This window comes from Tachypleus tridentatus, chromosome 13 (genome assembly GCF_004210375.1).
Source record: "Tachypleus tridentatus isolate NWPU-2018 chromosome 13, ASM421037v1, whole genome shotgun sequence".
Taxonomy (NCBI): domain Eukaryota; kingdom Metazoa; phylum Arthropoda; class Merostomata; order Xiphosura; family Limulidae; genus Tachypleus; species Tachypleus tridentatus.
In genome coordinates, this window is record NC_134837.1 from 77897341 (window position 1) to 77917612 (window position 20272).

General features: G+C 31.9%; 1 protein-coding gene across 3 annotated transcripts in view; it reads left to right on the plus strand.

Moving 5' to 3' along the window:
- Positions 1-10066: 10066 nt before the first annotated feature.
- The window catches only part of TSG101 (tumor susceptibility gene 101), a 49075-nt gene continuing 38869 nt past the window's right edge, over positions 10067-20272 (plus strand). Inside the window, exons 1-2 of one of the 3 annotated variants that reach the window (XM_076478565.1) lie at positions 10067-11101; positions 14901-14984. In XM_076478565.1, coding sequence (XP_076334680.1) covers positions 14937-14984 — 48 coding nt within the window. In that variant the 5' untranslated portion in view covers positions 10067-11101; positions 14901-14936. The remainder of the gene's footprint in view (positions 11102-14900; positions 14985-20272) is intronic. The other 2 variants (XM_076478564.1, XM_076478566.1) reach the window with 2 other exon arrangements.

Below are 20272 nucleotides of genomic sequence, written 5' to 3' on the forward strand. Positions count from 1 at the left end.
AAACAATACCTTCTGTGGCAGATGTAACGTTTACGTACAATAACCTGCAATGGGCTACTGAAATCATTGGGACTCCTGTCAGCCACATACCAAGTAATGAGATTGCACCTTTCACCCCTCTATACACCTGAAGAACCGAAATATCCATTATTATACCACCATGGAATGTACATGTGTGTGTGTGTGTGTGTATGTATGTATGTATATATATATATATATATATATACACACACACCTTAAAATTCTATCATAAAAGTGGATTTAAAAAATGATTAAAAATACAATACAGTAATATTCATTTTGTATGAATATTGTACCTAACATTTCAAACTCTGTACAATATTAAATTTTATGGAACATCAAATTTGCAACTAAACGGTGATGGAAAATCTTTTTTTTTTTTTTTCTATGTAAGTATTGTCTAAATTACCAACTATAAGTTGAGGCATCAACTTTTGTCAACAGAGCCACATGGTTTTACTAAATATCACCATTTGACGCTTAAAACCAATTTTAACATTTGTGTTTCTACATATATAATTAAATGAATTACTAGCATAATAAAGATTCTTTGACAATACAAATTTTTGGAGGATATGAAAAATTACGTAAAGAGAAAAGCACAAATTATCATTAGAAGAACTGAAAAATAATTTAACATCTTCTAAATGTTACTTATACAAAGGCTAGAAAACCAAGTTGTGTAAATTTTCAGGAAAACTAAAGATTCACTTTACAGAATTTTGTTTATTCACTTACACAAATTTCTGAGGGTTGTGCTAAAAAACGAAGTGGCATGTCACCATAATGGTATGTGACTATGTGAGCTACACAGCGCTATGGCAGAGCTGTGTACTATAATCCAACCCCATCGAAGGTAGAATGGTATGGCACTTTGAGTGCTGTATCTCACAACATATTTGTATTATTTAGTCACAATTTTTATATTTTCGATTTGAATCTGTAGATATCGTGGCAGCTCGATATTGAGCATTCAGTGTCGAAAAACTGTCCAACATCACACGGGTCAATTTTCTTATCATCACATTCTCAGTCACTGCTTATTCCTCAATGCCAAGTAGCACCTTAAATAAAACGCTGAGACTATATAGTCATCTAAATTCTGTAATTAAAAGAAAAATTATATATCTTTAATCTCCTCGAATCAGAGTTATAGAGTAATTTCTTCGCCTACAAGTACCTTCCCTCAAAAAAAAAAGCAGCAAATTATACTATAAATAATAGTATAATCAACCTTGAGAACGTTCAACTGAGTGAATCATATAGCAGCCCTAAATGAATGTCTTACCTACACAGCAGCTGTTCCCAATATCCCAGTGTTATATTTAAAAAACTATTTGAATATCTTTCAAGAAAATTAATAAATAGAATCAAATCAAACAGCATTTAATCCAAAATCAAGAAGAATATACGTCTAATTCACTGAAAGACAACGAAGAATCAACGTAAATATTCAACATTGCAAAAAAACACGAACGTGATAACTAATTTTCCTATTAAACCAACAACAGGTTTATTATAGAAACCTAAATTAACTTAGTTAAAAAAAAACCTCAAGAAATGCTAACAAAACGAGTGTGTTTGTGTGTGTGTTTTTCGTATAGCAAAGCCACAAAGGGCTATCTGGTCAGCCCACCGATGGGAATCGAACTCCTGATTTTAGCGTTGTAAATGTCTCCGGATTTACATCGCTAAAATCAGGGGTTCGATTCCCCTCGGTGGGCTGAGCAGAAGCCTATAAAACAATATTTGACATCAGCAGAAAGATTTGGTCGGAATTTAAACACAAAGATACACCTGTGCTCTGCCCAACACACATATTGAAACCAACAGAAAAAAAAAAATGCCTATTACTTTTTAGGAACAGTAAAGACATTGTCATCCAAAGAGCCGATGAGGGAAATCCTATTGTAATTTTACCAACCAAACAATATAATATTAACTATATTAAGTTATACGTCTAAATTTATTCAATCAGATACTGATCTTAGCCCAACATACAAAAAAATGAATAAAATATTCAACATATTATTAAAAGAAAAATATTACTTTTAAACTAAACGTTTTTGCATACAAACTGTCATGATATAAAAGACTTTAGTGTAGATATTATTGCGTGTATTTAGTTTATATTGTGACTGAATATTGTATGGTTGTTTATTGTGCGTTTTTATTATAACAGAGTTAAAAGCAGACGATTATTGGAAGTTGTGTTTGTAACTCATTGATGTTGATAATATAGCGAATAGACGAATAAATAGTACAAAATGAGCAAGAAATAAGACAGACTAAAAACAAAAAGCAGAAAAGAGTAAAGTTACAGCCAAGGTAAAGTTCAACGTGAAGTTAACTTCGGTAGGCGTGATAGGCCTAATATTTAATACATTGTAGTAAGAAGAAAACTTGACAGGTATTTCGGTTTAAATATATCTGTTACAAGCGTTTAGGAACAGAGTTAACTGGAGATGTTCAGAAAATTTCTTTCTCACAAGAGATTTTTTCTTCATGCTAAACCTCCAAAAAAAACAAAAAAACTACATACAAGCAAGCACATGACAGCGTAAGAGAGCCACGACAAGCACTAAGTGTTCGTTTTTTAATTTCGCGCAAAGTTAAACGAGAGCTATCTGCGCTAGCCGTCCATAATTTATAAGTGTAAGACTCTTGGGCTGCTCTTTTACCAACGAATACTGGGATTGAGCGTCACATTATAACGCCCTCACAGCTAAAAGGACGAACATGTTTGGTGCGACGGGGAGTCGAACTCGCGACCCTCAGATTACGAGTCGAACCCCTTAACCCACCTGGCCATGCCGGGCCGGCACTAAGTGATGAGTGTATCACAAGATTAACGACTAATATGGACTTATGGTCCATCAGGGCGGCGGGGAGCTGTAGATCCTATGCCAAATTTTGGTGTGGGGAAAACAAAACAGGAGAACCCCGGGAAAACCCACTAGCTGGCGTCAATGAAACCAGATAGTGCCTATCTGGCTAGTGTGAAGAAGAAGGCAAGGCAAGGCTGACAATGAAAATCGACTTATTTGATGTTCCTGGTGAAGACAAAGTTCTTGAAACGTTTGAGATTTTCTATCTCATGATTGGAGGTCGCTGTTTGAATATCACTGAACAGGGGTGTGAATTTGATGGGCGTAAATAGAGGCTGCCAGGATGTAAATGATTTCCGCCATACAAAGATGTTACTAATCGCGATTGTGGGTGGTGGTGCTTTGGCATCAAGGTGATCTATCGTCTGGGTTGCCTTTTCTCGCAAATAAGCACTAGCTTGCGATGCTAGGGAACAGGCGTCAGTTGTTGTTGATGAGTCAATAGTTAGTGTCGTGTCCGTCTGCGGTGATTGACTGGCAACTGAGGTTGTGTCGTAGGTTTGCGTCTATGAAAAAAATCGTGTTAAAACTGGGTGAAGAAGATGGGAAACTAGGGTTGGTATTCGGGCCATGAAGAAAGGTTGAATTATTAAATGGAAAGGCGGTTGCTTACGGCGACTTACAGTAGTTTGTTTCTTTTGAATTTGGCGCAAAATTTAACGAGTGCTATTTGCAGCAGGCGTCCCTAATTTAGCAGTATAAGACGAGAGGGAAGGCAGCTAGTCATCACTACCCACCGTGCTAACAATAGAAAAGAAAAAGAATTTATTTCGTTAAAACGTGATTCTAAAGTAATTTAATCAGCCTGAGTGCACTTTGACAAAAGGAACAGAGGATGTTTTGAAGAGAAAAACTAAAACGAGTACTGGAAGAGTTTTTGTGTTTTCTTATAGCAAAGCCACATCGGGCTAACTGCTGAGCCCACCGAGAATAATCGAACCTTTGATTTTAGCGTGGTAAGTCAATAGACTTACCGCTGTACAAGTAGGGGTCTACTGGAAGAGCAACATGGGACTGCGGTAACTCGCGCTATATTATATGTGAATTATACACAGAATACTAATGCAATAGTAACAATAGAAGAAATAATTCGGCTCGTCAACTGATATTCTTAAGAAATTGGATTGACCTAAATGGATTTTTGACAAGAGGAAGGGAACTGTATAATGTTTGTGATATGCTTATGATAAAATATAATGTAAAGAATTTGTTGTACATACATTTAACTGGCTACGAACATATGTCTGTATGTACATGTATATATATAATTTTGAAAACAAGTAAAGTAGATGCTGTTCGCTCATGTTTTTCAAATTTACCACCAACAAATTACAGACGCTTGCTGAAGATGAATCATTAACTCAACAACACACAGTAAATATTGGAACATACTTTATGTGATATTAAAAAGATTTCTGGCCCAAAACAACCAACTATGACCTACAAAAATTCCATAAAACCCAATAATCCAATGCCAAATTACGTTGTTGTATTTTTATAGCTCTTTAAACTACAACCTTGGTACATACTTCGATTGGATATTGGAAACTTATGTTTCTAAAATAAGCGCCTAATTACAAGCACTTCATACCTCTTTACTACACCACAGTTTATACAGTAACATCATTAATTACATGCACTTCATACCTCCTTACTACACCACAGTTTATACAGCAACGTCATTAATTACAAGCACTTCATACTCCCTTACTACACCACAGTTTATACAGTAACGTTATTAATTACATACACTTCATACCTCCTTACTACACCACAGTTTATACAGCACCGTCATTAATTACAAACACTTCATACTCCCTTACTACACCACAGTTTATACAGTAACGCCATTAATTACAAGCACTTTATACCTCCTTACTACACCACAGTTTATACAGTAACGTCGTTAATTACAAGCACTTTATACCTCCTTACTACACCACAGTTTATACAGTAACGTCATTAATTACAAACACTTCATACCTCCTTACTACACCACAGTTTATACAGCACCGTCATTAATTACAAACACTTCATACTCCCTTACTACACCACAGTTTATACAGTAACGCCATTAATTACAAACACTTCATACCTCCTTACTACACCACAGTTTGTACAGTAACGTCGTTAATTACAAGCACTTTATACCTCCTTACTACACCACAGTTTATACAGTAACGCCATTAATTACAAACACTTCATACCTCCTTACTACACCACTGTTTATACAGTAACGTTATTAATTACAAACACTTCATACTTCCTTACTACACCACAGTTTATACGGTAACGTCATTAATTCTAACTTTATTATTTTAAACCTCAAATCTTTGTCATGATACAGTACAATTTATTGCAGATATTATTTCAATAAGAGAATAAACTAAAAATCTAATCGAACTGTTACAAATAATTACATTTATTTGTTTTCAATACAGAGATTTATACTTCCTTCGTTTAGGCTTACTTGCCATAGGAAATTCATTATAAGATATTTTGACTTAGATATGTAGATGACTTTTTGCGGCCTTACTTGTCAAGATGAATAAACAAAAAACTCTTAAGTATATAAACATAAAAACATACAGTTGAAAATAACCACATGACAAAGTTTTTGAACACTAAGATCACACGAACACTCCAAGGCTTCACCAGTAAAACTCATAGAAAAACAGAAATGGCAGAGATTACATAAAGTAGTTATATAATAATGTAATCTGCCAAAAACGAGGCACAATAGAAAGCCTCCTAAATTTAGTACACATTATATGTACCACGAAAAACATCGATGAAGAAGTTTTGCACTTAACCCAATGATTTACTAACATAATTCCACGGTGGGTTAGTGGTAAATTTACGGATTTGCAACGATAATTCCGGGACTCGATTCCCCGCGGCGAACACAGTAGATAACCCAATGTGACTTTGCTCTAAAATGAAACAATTATACCAACATAAACCATTTTACCATACAATTAGTCTCAAAAACAAATAATAATTAATTAAAGAAATACACACAAGGGACACTTAACATACACTTAGTGGCCACTTTATTAGGTTCTCCTGCTCTTTAACACAAGTAGCCACACTGCGAATCTTGAGACTGTAACTCAATATATAAAGCATGCAGACATGGTCAAGAGATTCAGTTGTTGCTCAACCAAACATTAAAATGGGGAAGATGCGTGACCTAAGCGACTTTGATTGTGGATGATTGTCGGTGCCAAATGTGTTAATTCCAGCGTATCAGAAACTGCTGACCTCCTGGGATTTTCACGCACTACAATCTTTAGAGTTTACAGAGAATTGTGCGAAAAATAATAAAAACATCCAGTAAGGGCAGTTATTTGTGCAAAAACACCATGTTAATGAGAGAGGTCAGAGGTGAATGGCCAAACACGTTCAAGCTGATAGGAAGATCATAAATACTCAAATAATCACTCGTTTTACAACAATGGTGTGCAGAAGGGCATCTCTGAACGCACAAAGCGTCGAACCTTGAAGCGGATGGGTGACGGCAGCAGAAGACCACGCTGGGTTCCACTCCTGTCAGTTAATAATAGGAAGATGAGGCTAGAGTTGGCACGGAATAATCGAAACTGGATGTTTGAAGAATTGAAAAAACGTCGCCTGATCTGACAAATCCCGATTTCTGCTGCGACATGCAGATGGTAGGGGCAGAATTTGGGGTAAACAGCATGAGTCCATGGATCCATTATGCCTTGTGTCAACGGTACAGGTTCTTGTTGGTGGTATAATGGTGTGAGTAATGTTTTATTGGCACACATTAGGTCCCTTATTACCAATTGAGCATCATTTGAATGCCACAGCGTACCTGAGCATTGTTGCTGACTATGTGTGTCCCTTTATGGCCACAGTCTACCCGTTTTCCAATTTATATCTCCAGTAGAATAATGCATCATACCAATACCACAAGCACGCATCATCTCAAGTTTGTTCCACAAACATGAAGGAGACTTAAATGCACTCCAATGGCCTGCACAGTCACCAGATCTCAAACCAATAAAGCACCTTTGGGATAAGGCGGAACGGGAGGTTAACAGCATATATTTTGTGGCTAACAAATATGCAAGAACTGTGTGATGCTATAAAATCACCATGGATCAAAATTCCTAAGGAATGTTTTCAACACCTTGTTAAATTAATGCCGTAAAGAATTCAGGCTCTTTCTGGAGGCAAAAGGAGTTCTACTCGGTACTGGTACTAGAAAGGAATACCTAATAAAGTGGCCGCCGAGTGTACACATAAACCACAAAACAAAGGAAATCTAATCGCTTGTACTACCCCATATATTAAAAATATAAGCATACGTCTGTTAAAACATTTAGCAAATAATAGCACATAAATATAACTTTAACATAATGCATAGATTCATTTTCACCCCTGGAATGAAAATTAAATTTATATAAAAATATTATAAAAGGAACTCACAAAATGAAGTGTGACAATTGCTCAGCCTTTTACATAGGTGAAACAGCACGTATTTGAAGATCAGGTTTAAAAAATGCCAGAAACCCTTCCCAAGTCCATAAACATATGAACAAACAGAACAGTTTTCTGAACACAATGCCAAAGTACTGAAACATGAACCTGAAATTAATAGAAGAAAAATCAGAGAATCCCTATAAATAACATAAATAATTCCATAAATAACCGATAGCGGGGCACTGCTCCTTTTGTCATTGATCATTACTTCCCTAAACATTCTTACCCTCATATAAATATTTCGCCTAACATATTCCATATTCTTTTATATTTGCCATCTTTTTTCTTTTATTTTGCTGTTGTTACTATTCAACGGTAAATTCACGCGGATTGATAAGTTTGCTTTGTTTTGGTTTGAATTTCGAGCGAAGCTAGACGAGGGATATTTGCGCTAGCTGTCCTTAATTTAGTAGTGTAAGACTAGAGGGAAGGCAATTATCCATCACCAGTCACCGCCAACTCTTTGGCTACTTTTTTACCAACGAATAGTGAGATTGACCATCACATTATAAACCTCCACGGCTGAAAGGGCGATTACGTGTGGTGTCACGGGGATTCGAACCCACGACCCTCGGATTACGAGTCGATCGCCTTAACCACTTGGCCATGTCTGGCCTATGTGCATAAGTAACCACTTTCAATTATAAAATTTAGATATAAATTGTTGAATGCTAATTTACATACCAAATATTTCTTTACCGTTAAAACTTGTGTACTTAAAAATGATCACTCTAGTGATCGAAACATCTATCTGTTCTAAAAAGCAGCGTTCCTTAGTATAAATCTGTAACTTGTAACAAAACAATCCTTTAGTTTTATGCATTTTTTAATTCTGTTTACACAAAATTGCACGAATCACAATGTTTAAAGAGCACGCGCTTGTTTCTGAAAGGTTTCGTGTCTGAAATTGAGCGCAAAGCTACTAGAGGAATATACACATACACTAGCCTTACTTAATTCAACAGTGAAAGACTAGAGGGATAGTGTAACTAAATATGATAAGGCAAGCAGTTTCGTTGACGAAGGTTCGAATCCGTAAATTGCGAATCAAGTGTCTTTACCACCTGGCCTGAAAACGGCAGTCATAGAAATTCATGTATGACATGCACTTGATTTTTAGTATGTGGCAATCCATCCTCTCAGTTTGTCATTAGTTATCGTAAAGAGCTGCAGAGGAAGTGGAGTAATGGGGGAATTCTATGTTTCTGCTACTTTTTGCAAATAATCGTGGTAACTGACCCTCAAAATGCGGATGTTCTGAGCTGTTTTATTGTTTGTTTAAATTTTGCGCAAAGCTACTCGAGGGCTATTTGCACTAGCCGTCCCTAATTTAACACTGTAAGACTAGAGGGAAGGCAGCTAGTCATCACCACCCACCGCCAACTCTTGGGCTACTCTTTTACCAACGGATTGAACGTCACTTATAACGCCCCCACGGCTGAAGGGGCGAGCATGTTTGGTGCGACCGGGATTCGAACCTGTGACCTCAGATTACGAGCCGAACGCCTTAACCCACCTGGCTACGCCGGGCTTGAGCAGTTTTATAAAGAACAAGCCTGAAATGATGTAACCTCAATTAACATTTCCGTTTGTTTTTTATGTAGAACACAAACAAAATAAGCCAATTAATAATTAACAGTAACTTATATTTTTGAATGGTTTGACAAGAACTCAGAATTTTAAAATAGTTTTCATCCTAGCTAAAATTTATAGAGGAGCCACCCCCAATAACACAGCCGTATTTCTGTGGACTTATAACGCCAGAAACCATTCTCAATTACCTCTGAAGAAGAAAGGTCTACCTTTAAAAAGCGCTCTGATTATAGTGTTTTCATTAATTTCTATCAAGACTTCTTGAACCTACGTGTTGTTCTGACATTATGAAGAAACTGGGTTTCAATACCAATGATGGGCAGAGTGCAAATAGCCTTTCGTGTAGCTTTGTGCTTCACCACAAACAAAACAAAAACTAATATATATATATACAATTAATTAGTCCGAGCTTTCCTTAAATCCTCGTTTTACCATGAACATAAAAATACGTACTTATGCTCTTATGCTAATAGGTCAAGTACTTAAATACACTATTTAACTATTATGAATTCACTGAAAGTAAATCTTTACTGAATGACTAACATTATACCAACTGAAATGAAAGCGAAACTGAATCAATGCCTCATGGTTTTATATTTACAATTAATCTACTCTTGTCTCTCGATTCTTCCTGAATTTACTTGATTCTTGACGTCAAATTTAGAACATATTAGTTTTACTTTGATAAAATTTTCAATCTTAACATAATGCAACCTCTAGATAATATTTATTTAAATATAAAAAAAAAAATCTTACACTACTAATGTTATTTCTAATGCTACCAGTGTACCTAAGAATACCACAAGAATTGTTGCTAACATCTTCTCTTGTACAAAAGAAAAGAAAAAGAAATAATTAAAAGTCTAGCCATATCATATATGGTATGAGCTTTTATTTTTACTTTTCTCTTCAAAGATGATGTAGATTTTAAGAAATGCATCTTCCCATCAGTGAGGCTCTTAGGTTCCGATACAAATATGACATTTTGCCTACCTTCAGTCTCCTAGTGATAAACCGGTAAGTCTATAGACTTGCACCGTTAGAAACCAGATTTCGATACCCGTAGTGAAAAGAGCACAGATAGTCTTGCTAGTAGCTTTGTGATTAACAACGACTTACCTTCAATTGGCATATTAAAATTATTTTGTTACGATAAGAACATAACATAACCTAATATTCCCTTATATAACATTTTTTGTTGTAGATCACTGGATTCTTTGTTTATTATTAAAAGTTTATAGATTTTTAATTCTTTGATAGCTATTGGGCTATGCCCATGAGGATAAGTCACTAAAAGTTAATGTTTTTCTGTCAGTAAAGCTTTAAAAAATATATACTTTTGCATCATAAGCTATGTTATTAGTAATTAAACTCAATTATATAATGTATCTTAAATGTTAATATTTTTTTAAATATCGCTTAAGGTCTGCCATATTTATTATTATTAGACAATTAATATTTCTGTAAATTCACGATATTGTCGCTTACGAAATATGTTTTACTCTTACACAGTTGAGTCGTAATTAAATGGTGGTTTCAACGTCTAGTGGCACTGTCAGTGTGTTATTCAGTTAAATCTGTTGTTTTTGCTGTATAAGTCTTGCAAAATCACAAATAATTAAAAGGTTAGTGTGGAGATTTGTCTAAATTGTATATATATATATAGTGTAATATTTAGGTATTAACACTTAATTATAAGTTAATGTTATCGGTCCATTGTACAGTGGTAGTGTTATAGTTTTATAGACTAAAGTATAGTGATTAATAATAATTAGTACTAGCAATAACGTTACAGATATAACATTAAATTAAGTAATGATTAACAAGTTATACTTATGGTACAATGTATAGACCCAATAATCTGGGGATGTTTCAGTGACTGATAGTAATTACTGGTTTTGGGACAGTGATACTTTAGTACTTGTACAACTACTACTTCTAGTAATCGTATCGTAGTGATGTGTTGAAACGTTCAAAGTGAAGTTTGTTGTACTTAAAGAGTTAAACAGAAGTCGTAACTGAGGTCGATCTTGAATCTTGAGATATAAATAAATCTCACACTTTCACTCATAAATTCTTATTAATAACTCGTAAGTATTAGCCATATAAGTCATAATTTTTAAAATTCATTTTAAGTAATTTACAGGTTACAAAGTATAACGTAATGTTTCTTTTACGAAATATGATGTTTTGTCTAGGCGTAATTGTGGTTAGTAATGTTAAGCCTAACTTGTAAAAAAAAAACATGAGAATAAGATTTGTATTTCCAGAATAATGGAAATGAAAAACATAAGACCGATTATTTATGAATGTAGTTCTAGTGTTACTATGACTCCTAATAATATTATCATGAATGTTGATTGTAATTCGTACAGTGCCAAAACACTTTATTAAGCTTATTATGAGCTACATTTTATAAGTGTTGCCAACTTTTATTAAGTTCAGAAATCTGAAGATTCGAAAATTTTATTATGCAAAAAAAGTACTCTCCCATAATAGTTCTTGTTTAGGGAAGCAAAATGATGCATTCTCTTATGTGCCCTGGATCATTTTGGTGTACAATTTGACCTGGATTCAGTTAGGTAACAGTTACATTATACAAAGCTGCTAATGGAGTGTACATATAGTCTACATATCTTCAATAATTTCTGCCATAACTAGGACAAAAGCAGAAAAACTGTATGTTTGTAAGTGATAAAACATTAATGCTGTAGTTAGATTTAGTTTTCAAATCAGTCATTTGAAGGATTTCTTTTTTGCACATTGTGTATACTTCCAAGATGTACTTTTAATGTTTATTACCACTGACATATTGTGGAGAAAAAAACAAAACTTTCCAGTTTAGTGTCATTATCTCTATATACCATTTGTTTATCTATTTGTGGAACTTAAATATAACTGCAAATTTACAGCTGGTTTTGTAATTATTAAGAGTAAAATCTTTGATAGAATTGTGTAGGAAAGCTTTATGTGCATGACTGTCTAGTCAAGTAAACATTGTGTACTTCCTTACTGCATAGTATTTTGGTGTGTATTGGTATTTATTCTTCAGTTTAAAGGGCCCGCTCACTGCATGGTTGTATTCATTATAAATAGCTCAGACATTAAAGTTGCTAATGCTTTAATAATAATTAAAAACACATTTACATAAATAATTGTAATTTAGTAATTATGTTTTGTAATGTTGTATTGGATTTATTTTTTTCTTGTATACTGTGATCATATTGAAATATAATGGTAGTGAATACAAGTTAGTTAACTTGGATTATCTTTTCCAAAATATGCTCTTCTTCCCCCCCCTCCTTATAAAAAAGTGGGTGCCCCACAATAGTACATGCTACTGTTAGGCCTGGATAGCTTAGATATTTTATACAAGTTTGTAACAAGTATTAAAAGACTGAGATTGTATATTAAATTTGCACAAAATTACCCCAAGTATATTGCACTACAAAGTATCTACATGTACATTACATATAAAGATCTTGATATAAAGCCATTGGGATTGATTCAATATTTGTTTGTATGGAAAGAAAATATACATTTGACCTTTATTTCCCAGTGAAATATATCACAAAGCTTAGTTATCAACCTCTATCCAAACATCTTAAATATGTTACATTGCTTTGTGTTCTCAAATATTGTTTGATATGAATTCCTCAAACACTTGCAATCTGATATTATAGGCCTATTAAAGTAAGAAAATTATTCCTTGATATGCATGTCATGTTATTATTATACACATTTTTTAAGAGCTTGAAAAGAATGAGTGTGATTTATTCTTCTAATGTTTGAAAAGTATATTAAGTTGTTAATATGAGCAAATCTCTTAAAAAATCCAGAGAGATGTTTGTATAAAGAGGTAAAATGCAGTTTTGTTTTTATTATCTTCTTGCAGGCTATTTATACCTGTACTATAATTTGTTTTTAGTTTTTGTACTTCCATCTTTTTTTTTAAAAAAAAAAAGATGAGTGATATTTTTCATATTTATTAAAAATAAGTAAAATATAACCATCAACATGTAGTTTGCATAAATCATGAACATGATAAATATATAAGATAACAGATATTGGCTTTATTTAATCCATATAAATCCCACTTTGAAATCTTATGCAGTATACAAGTTTATTTATTGTGTGTTATACTGATTTTTGCAAACATTAGACTTCATTATTAACCCTTTTACAATGGTCTCAGTTTTAGATAAGTGAGTTTGTATATACATTTGCACGTTAAGTATTTATACTGTAATGTTTAATACTGTAAGTGTATCTTCACAAAATTTTATAGACTTTTGTGCATAAAAATTCAGATTTTTTAAACAAGTATTTATACTAAAGACTTGTTTGTAGAAATATTACGTCTGTTTTATTTTCATGTCATGATTTAAAAACATATTTTTCTTCCCCAAAATCCAAAATATTATTTGTGTAATCTCTGAAATCTTCTAAAATATATTTCTAATGTTTGTTTTCAGTAAAACTTTGTAATTTGTCTGTTATTTTTTTAACCTAACCATACAGGGTCTATCAGTTTGACTGACCTCATAACCACCATCAAAATTAGGAAATAAATAGTTTTTGTTTGTTTTTTTATTCTCGAATGATTACAAATTATAACATGAAAACACAAATTCTCAGTATAAAATGCTTAAATCTCATAATATTATATGTTTATATATGTTTGTTATTTTTATTATATTGACCTTCTAGTTGTGCCTGGCTAACATTACATAAGTTACAATGAAGCAGTGCACATGTATTTGTTACTATATCCAACAATATAAAGCTGCCCTTTAGTCTTTACAAAGTGACCTGTCTAAGCTGTGCTTTAGTGGACTACTATTTTGTAAAATAAGAGTCACATTTCAATTATACATAATGTATGTATATAGATTATTACTATTTACAAACAAATTCTTAAACTCATTTTTCTTAAAGCATAGAACACTAAACGAAGAAGTAAAGAAAACAATTATCTTTCTCTTTTTAGCACTTTTGTACTCAGTTGCTGCTGCTTGTAACTTGCTAAGCCTTAAGAAATCTCATATGTGGAGGATGTGAAACAAAAGAATTTTTTGTATTATATTCACAGTTGAATAAGCAAATAGTCATAAATTACTATATCAATACCATAGAAATACATTATACTTTATGAAGTTTAGTAACTTAGCTGTATTTGGGTCTAAAAAATATGGAATCTCAAGCACAGTAAAGAAAATCTACCTCCTTGAAACCTTGTTTCAAAAGAACAAGATGGTTTCCTAATACATGAAAATGGCTGAAAAAGCCACAATGAAGACATTTTAAGTTGACGATTGGTTATTCATGTCATATAGATGAGTAAGTGTATATAAGGAACCATTTCCAAAAGTGATAGAGATGAGCAGGGCCACTGTGTTTGGTTCAGTATATGAATGATATCTCAGCAAGTAGAAAAGACAGGAGGTTCTTATCTTATATTCTAGCATGAGGTCCTAATTTGTATGAAACCATAGAGTTTGTATTTTGACATCATAAATATCTAATGTGAATCAGTGCTACATTACACATACTATGTGACACAAAAATTAACATGCGTTTTCTAATTTATTTTTAAATTAAGAAATTGAATAATGTATGATACTAAAATTTGAATTATAATATAGTTTCGTTCCAATGTTATTGACATAAATTCATAAAATAGTAATTCAATAAAATTTAGGTTTGATACTGTAAGTTGTCACTAGAGGGACTGAATTCTGTATTGTTTTCCTAAATCTATGTTGTGATTTTTTTAATCTTTAGTAAATTGTAATTTATATAGTAATATGCATATGTCATTGTTATGTTTGTAAGTTCTTTCATTTGAAAATTGATCAATATATAGCTTCATTATTTTTATTTATAAAGGTCATTGAGAAACAGGCTTATGTCTTCCTGAACACCATGCCACAACAAGTGAATGACAGTTACCTTTCGCAGCTTCTTAAAAAGGTAGTGAAGCTGGTATCAGTTGATTACTATCTAAATCTGTATGAGATGAAAAACAAATTTTGCCCATAAAATAGAACTTGTAATTCATAGTGCTGTAAAATGCCTGATGAATATGAACTTTCAAATAAATAAATTACATTTAGTATTTAAACTTTAACAAAAAGAAACTAACTTGCTATTTGTGAATTCAAAAAATTAACATCTTTTTATGTTTTCAGCAGGCTGAAATATATTTTATTAACCACTTTGAATAATTTTGTAAAGTAATTAAAGAGAAACTGATTTATATAGTTTTAAATTTACAAACAAAAAATCTGGTGTGGTTTACTAGTAATGTTTTAAGCAACTGAAAAAGCTTTTTGTAGTTGTTTAAGAAATAAAGAAAATTGCTCAGTAACAGTATTTAGAAATCTTTAAAAATTTATAGTAACTAAAATGTAAAGTATTGTATTAATCAATGTAAAGAACATTTCAATTTTGTCAAATGTGAAGTTAATTTTAAGGCCCAATTTTTTAAGTGCTGAAGTATGCTATGTGCATGCCATATCTTCTCATCAGATACGACATTAAATTAAATGGTGTGGTTTCTTTCGTTCACTGTCACTTAATACAAGGATGATTTTTTGTTTTGCTGTAACTAGGTAGCTTGCTCTAATTGGAAGTTAATATCAATGAATATCATATCAAAAGAACTGGATTAATTTGTCTCCTTTATTATATCTGAAATGAGTATGCAGTTTATACTGTTGTGAACTAACACGAGTTACTTGTTTAGATTGCTATGGGAGTATACGTTTAAAGTACTCATGTTCAACCTTAGAACAGTAATATGATCATTGAATCATGTTATTGATTACCAGTTTAGTATTGTGCAAATATATGGATAGCTACAGGTTATAAATTAGTATTTTCAGTACACTTGGTTCTGCTACTAACATGTGGTAAGTCAACTTTTGTTTTGTTTTCATTCTAGAAACCTAAATCCTGTCTCTTTCGCTCTCTGTGTGTGTGTGTATCTATATGTATACACACTCACACTCACCCACACATACATACTTACATACATATGAGAATAATCATATTTCCATCAAAAGTTCCTTCTGACACACTTGCTTCATAGACCTCAATTAAGTCATATTACTCACATTAACATAATTCAGGTAATGAATTTATAAAGTAATTAGTTTTGTTGAGATTAAATGATGTATTTGGTGAATTTAAGAGTATTGTTACATCATTCAACTTTGTCAGGTATATACATCTTGTGAATTGACTTTAACTTAAAATTTGATGCATTTCAAAGAGAAAGGAAATCTACTTGCTTGGAATTTCAGGTTGAGTGAACTCAGTGTAATAAAATAGAAGAGGCTTAACTACTTCTATCCTCTTTTTCTGATTTCTCTACTATATTAATAGAGTTAGTGTTTGTAAGCTTCATTATTGCTTTATTTTCTTTTGTTTTCTTAACATATACAGTTTCTTATTAGCTGTTGGAAAAGAATGTCAAACATACAATTTTATAATTATTTTAAAATATCATTTGATGGTATATATAATTTATTTAAAATAATGCTTCTAGCTGTCCATACATGAACATATCTTGAGTTGTGAATGCAGTCTTAGCCTTATAATTAGCCTCAATTTTACAATATCTATATGCTTTCTATCTGGTTAGGCAGTGCATGTGTTTTGATTTGTTTTCCCTACTTGTTGGACTCATTTGTACAGATAAATCTAACCTATTTGCATGGATTTTTCCTTACTAAAATAATATTCTATTTCTGAATTTTATAGAAATTATTTGAAAAGAAAGCAAAGCCTTTTGTTTGGCATATTCATTTATTGAGCTTATGTAACTACATTTTTAAGCTTCATATAGTTGTAAACTTATAATTTTACAGAATGTTCATTGAGGTTCCTTAGAGCTTCAGTAATTGTTTTGATTTTGAAATATGATAAATTTTATTTAGATTTATGTTATCTACATGTAATATTTTTGTCATTAAAATATTGAGTACAGCAGGTGTTTTAATTTTTGTGTCAGTAGTGACTAACACAATGAACATCTGGTTTTGTTATAATTGTATTTATTGCTGTTTGTCCTATCACCCCATTGCTAGTTATACATGATTGACTGACTCCTGATCATCTGTTAGTATAAATGTAAACTGACTAGTGGAAGTGAATGTGGTTTTATATGTTGCTTTATTTGGAGTTTTCACCAGTTTTGTGAAGATATTTCAATTGAATTGAATATGTGTTCCTTTTAATACTTTTTTTGAAATACACAAGTTTCTTGACATATCTTTGGAACATTGTTTTTTCTTGTTTTAGGAATTCTTAGTTACTTCTTTCTTGTGTTAAAGGAGCATATTTTTGCAGTTGTTCCTTATTTATTCATGAGGTCTTACAGTTTCAGCTGTATATTTTACCATATTCTGCAGATACTAATAAATTTTCTATTTTTTTTTTTATCCCTAAGTCCTATGGTGATATTTTTTAGATCATTACTTATTAGGTTGATGACTTTTACTATGTCAGTAATCTATTTGACTTTAAACCTCATATTCTGGAATAGGATTCAGTGTACCTGTTGTTGGATTCATTATTTTTGGAGCTAGCCATTTTCAAGGTTTAGCTCATGTTCAAAGATTATACTTGAATGTATAGGACACTGACAACCTGCTCATGAATAATTCATTCTTATATGCTAATGCTTTTCTCCAGTTCAAAGTGTTTTGTAACATATCCATTTCCAGTTCTTTGTGATCAGGTTTCTTGTAACTGTCATTTCAAGTTAGAATTTTTTGAATAAATAGTTATCATAATTTGGGCACTATTGACTTTGGATATATGCACAGTAGTGTTTTCATTCACACACCATTCAAACTTGTGTGAAGTGACAGCTGAGTTTTACATCTCATTACTCATAAAATAATTTTAGACTAGGTCACTGTTAATGTGCTTCCAGGTTTATTAGCTAACTGTTAACTGGCATTTGTTGCAGAATGCTTTAGTCCCATGATTTGATGCTTCTCTATGACAGTATTTGCTATTTTGGGAAAAGAACATGAAAGGTTTCTTTTGGATTCAATTTAATAAGATAATACTTTTCATTTTTCTGTATCACATTCTATTCATTGAATCTAGATAGGCTTGTAACTAATTCTAGACCTTTATGATACACTGCCCAAACCATATTGTTTCATGATATACATCAGTGTTTCTTCATACTACAAGACAATTACCCTGTCACCTGCCTCTTATGGATTATTTGCAGATTCCTTTTATTTATTGAGGGGGGTTTAAGTTATGATATTTTTTGTTGATCTCTTTTATATGGAAAATGTATTTTGGTATTTAAGGTTTTTTGTGATTTGCAGTTTGTAATGTATGGAGATATGTAAAGTAAAAAATATAAGGAAATAAATATGAGTTGTGTTTTTTCATTCTAGAATGACTACAGATTATAACACAAAAATACAAATGTTTAGTCTAAATAACTTGAATTTCATAACATTACATTTATATATATGTTACATTGACCTTTCAGCAGTACCTGGCTCACATTATAGAATGACACGTGCTCATGGATTCATGTTACATCAACCTCAAATTATAAAACTGGCATTTACGAAGTGACCTATCTGCTTTGTTTAATGGTTTAGAATTTTGTAAAGTACATTCATGTTTCAGTTCTAATATATGTGTACACACACACTATAACTGTTTAAAATAATTCTTCAGTTTAGTTGTTTTTCTTTTCAGTTATAAAATAATAAATAAAAAACTATAGAAAATAATTATATTTTCTAGTTACAGACTTTGAACTCGTATGCTTTTTAGGCTTTATATGTACATTTTGAAATAACCAACAGTTATAAATTAATATGTCAATATTATAAAATTTGGCAATAATTCATCAAGCTTAGTAAATATGCTCTATTTGGGTCTAAAAATATGAAATTTCTAGCTTACTAAAAATTTACCTTTATCTTTTGAAATCCATCATGAAAAGGATGAGTTTGCCATATAAATATTTTGCAAAAACTCTGAGAACCATGTGGGGGCTATCTGAGCTTTATTTTGGTTATTCATGCATCATAGACCGAATTAGGTGTACATAGGCAAGTGTCTTCAAATAATGGAAAGAAGTTAGTTTCTAATTCATAAGACACTGTAGACTTTGTACTTGGACATTATAAACATCTAATTTGAACCAATGCTGCATTCAACATACATGTAACACACAAAAAATCAATATTTTGGACTTCTTTTTTTAAATATTTACTTTTAAATTAAGAAATTAACTAATAAATCATACTAAAATTTGTATTATCTACAATTTAATACTAAATTTCTAAAAATAATATATTTTGAATGCAAGTCAACAAATGCAATACAACATGACTTTTGACTCATGTTGATAGGGTTAAGTTATTATACAAGTAGCTAAGGAAGGTGTTATGGTTATGTAAAATATGTTTTAAACTAGTCTACATATAATCATTATTCTCTGTTACACTATGGGGTATCCAAAGGAACTTAATGTTTCCAACTAGAGCTTTGTGATTAGAGGAGTTTGCTGACCAGTTATTGTCAAATAAAAGAGGTGCTGTGATCAGTATTGGCACAATTTCTGTCCTCTGTATTATGATTATTTGACCACAGTATGTTAGATTGTACAGACTACTGAAATAATGTTTTGGAAAACATTAATTGAAATTAATCACAAAATGAAAGGAAAGAAAATCTTGACACAAATATTAAGAATAGTATTTCTGATTTTCACTGTTTCCTATCGTATAATTGTTGTCATGAGGTATTGTTGCCAGGTGTTTAATTTGTAGCAAATTACTCTAATGTTTAGTTAAACTAGAACAATTTCTCAAAGGAAGTTTGTTGATTTTTTCCATTTGACACATCTTAGTAACAATTTCATTCCATACGTTAATGCATGTACATTTTTTGAGCAAGTGTACTTTTGAACATTTTTTGTTTACAGAGAAATGTTGTAGAGTTCATAAAATATTGTTAGGAAATGATGTAAGGGAAGTGGAAGGACAACTTAGAAAGTATTATTTAACCATAGGTTTTAATTTATGAAATGTGGACATTAGTTTTGTTCCAAACCATGATATTTAATTTCTCACTTACCAGTATAAATGAAACACATTTTTTTTGGTTTTACATTTTCAAGAAAGAGTAAACTTACAAGAACATTTATTTTGTTGCTCATTTTTTATGGTCATAATTTAATTTTCTTAAGTTTTGTGTTTTTGAAATGA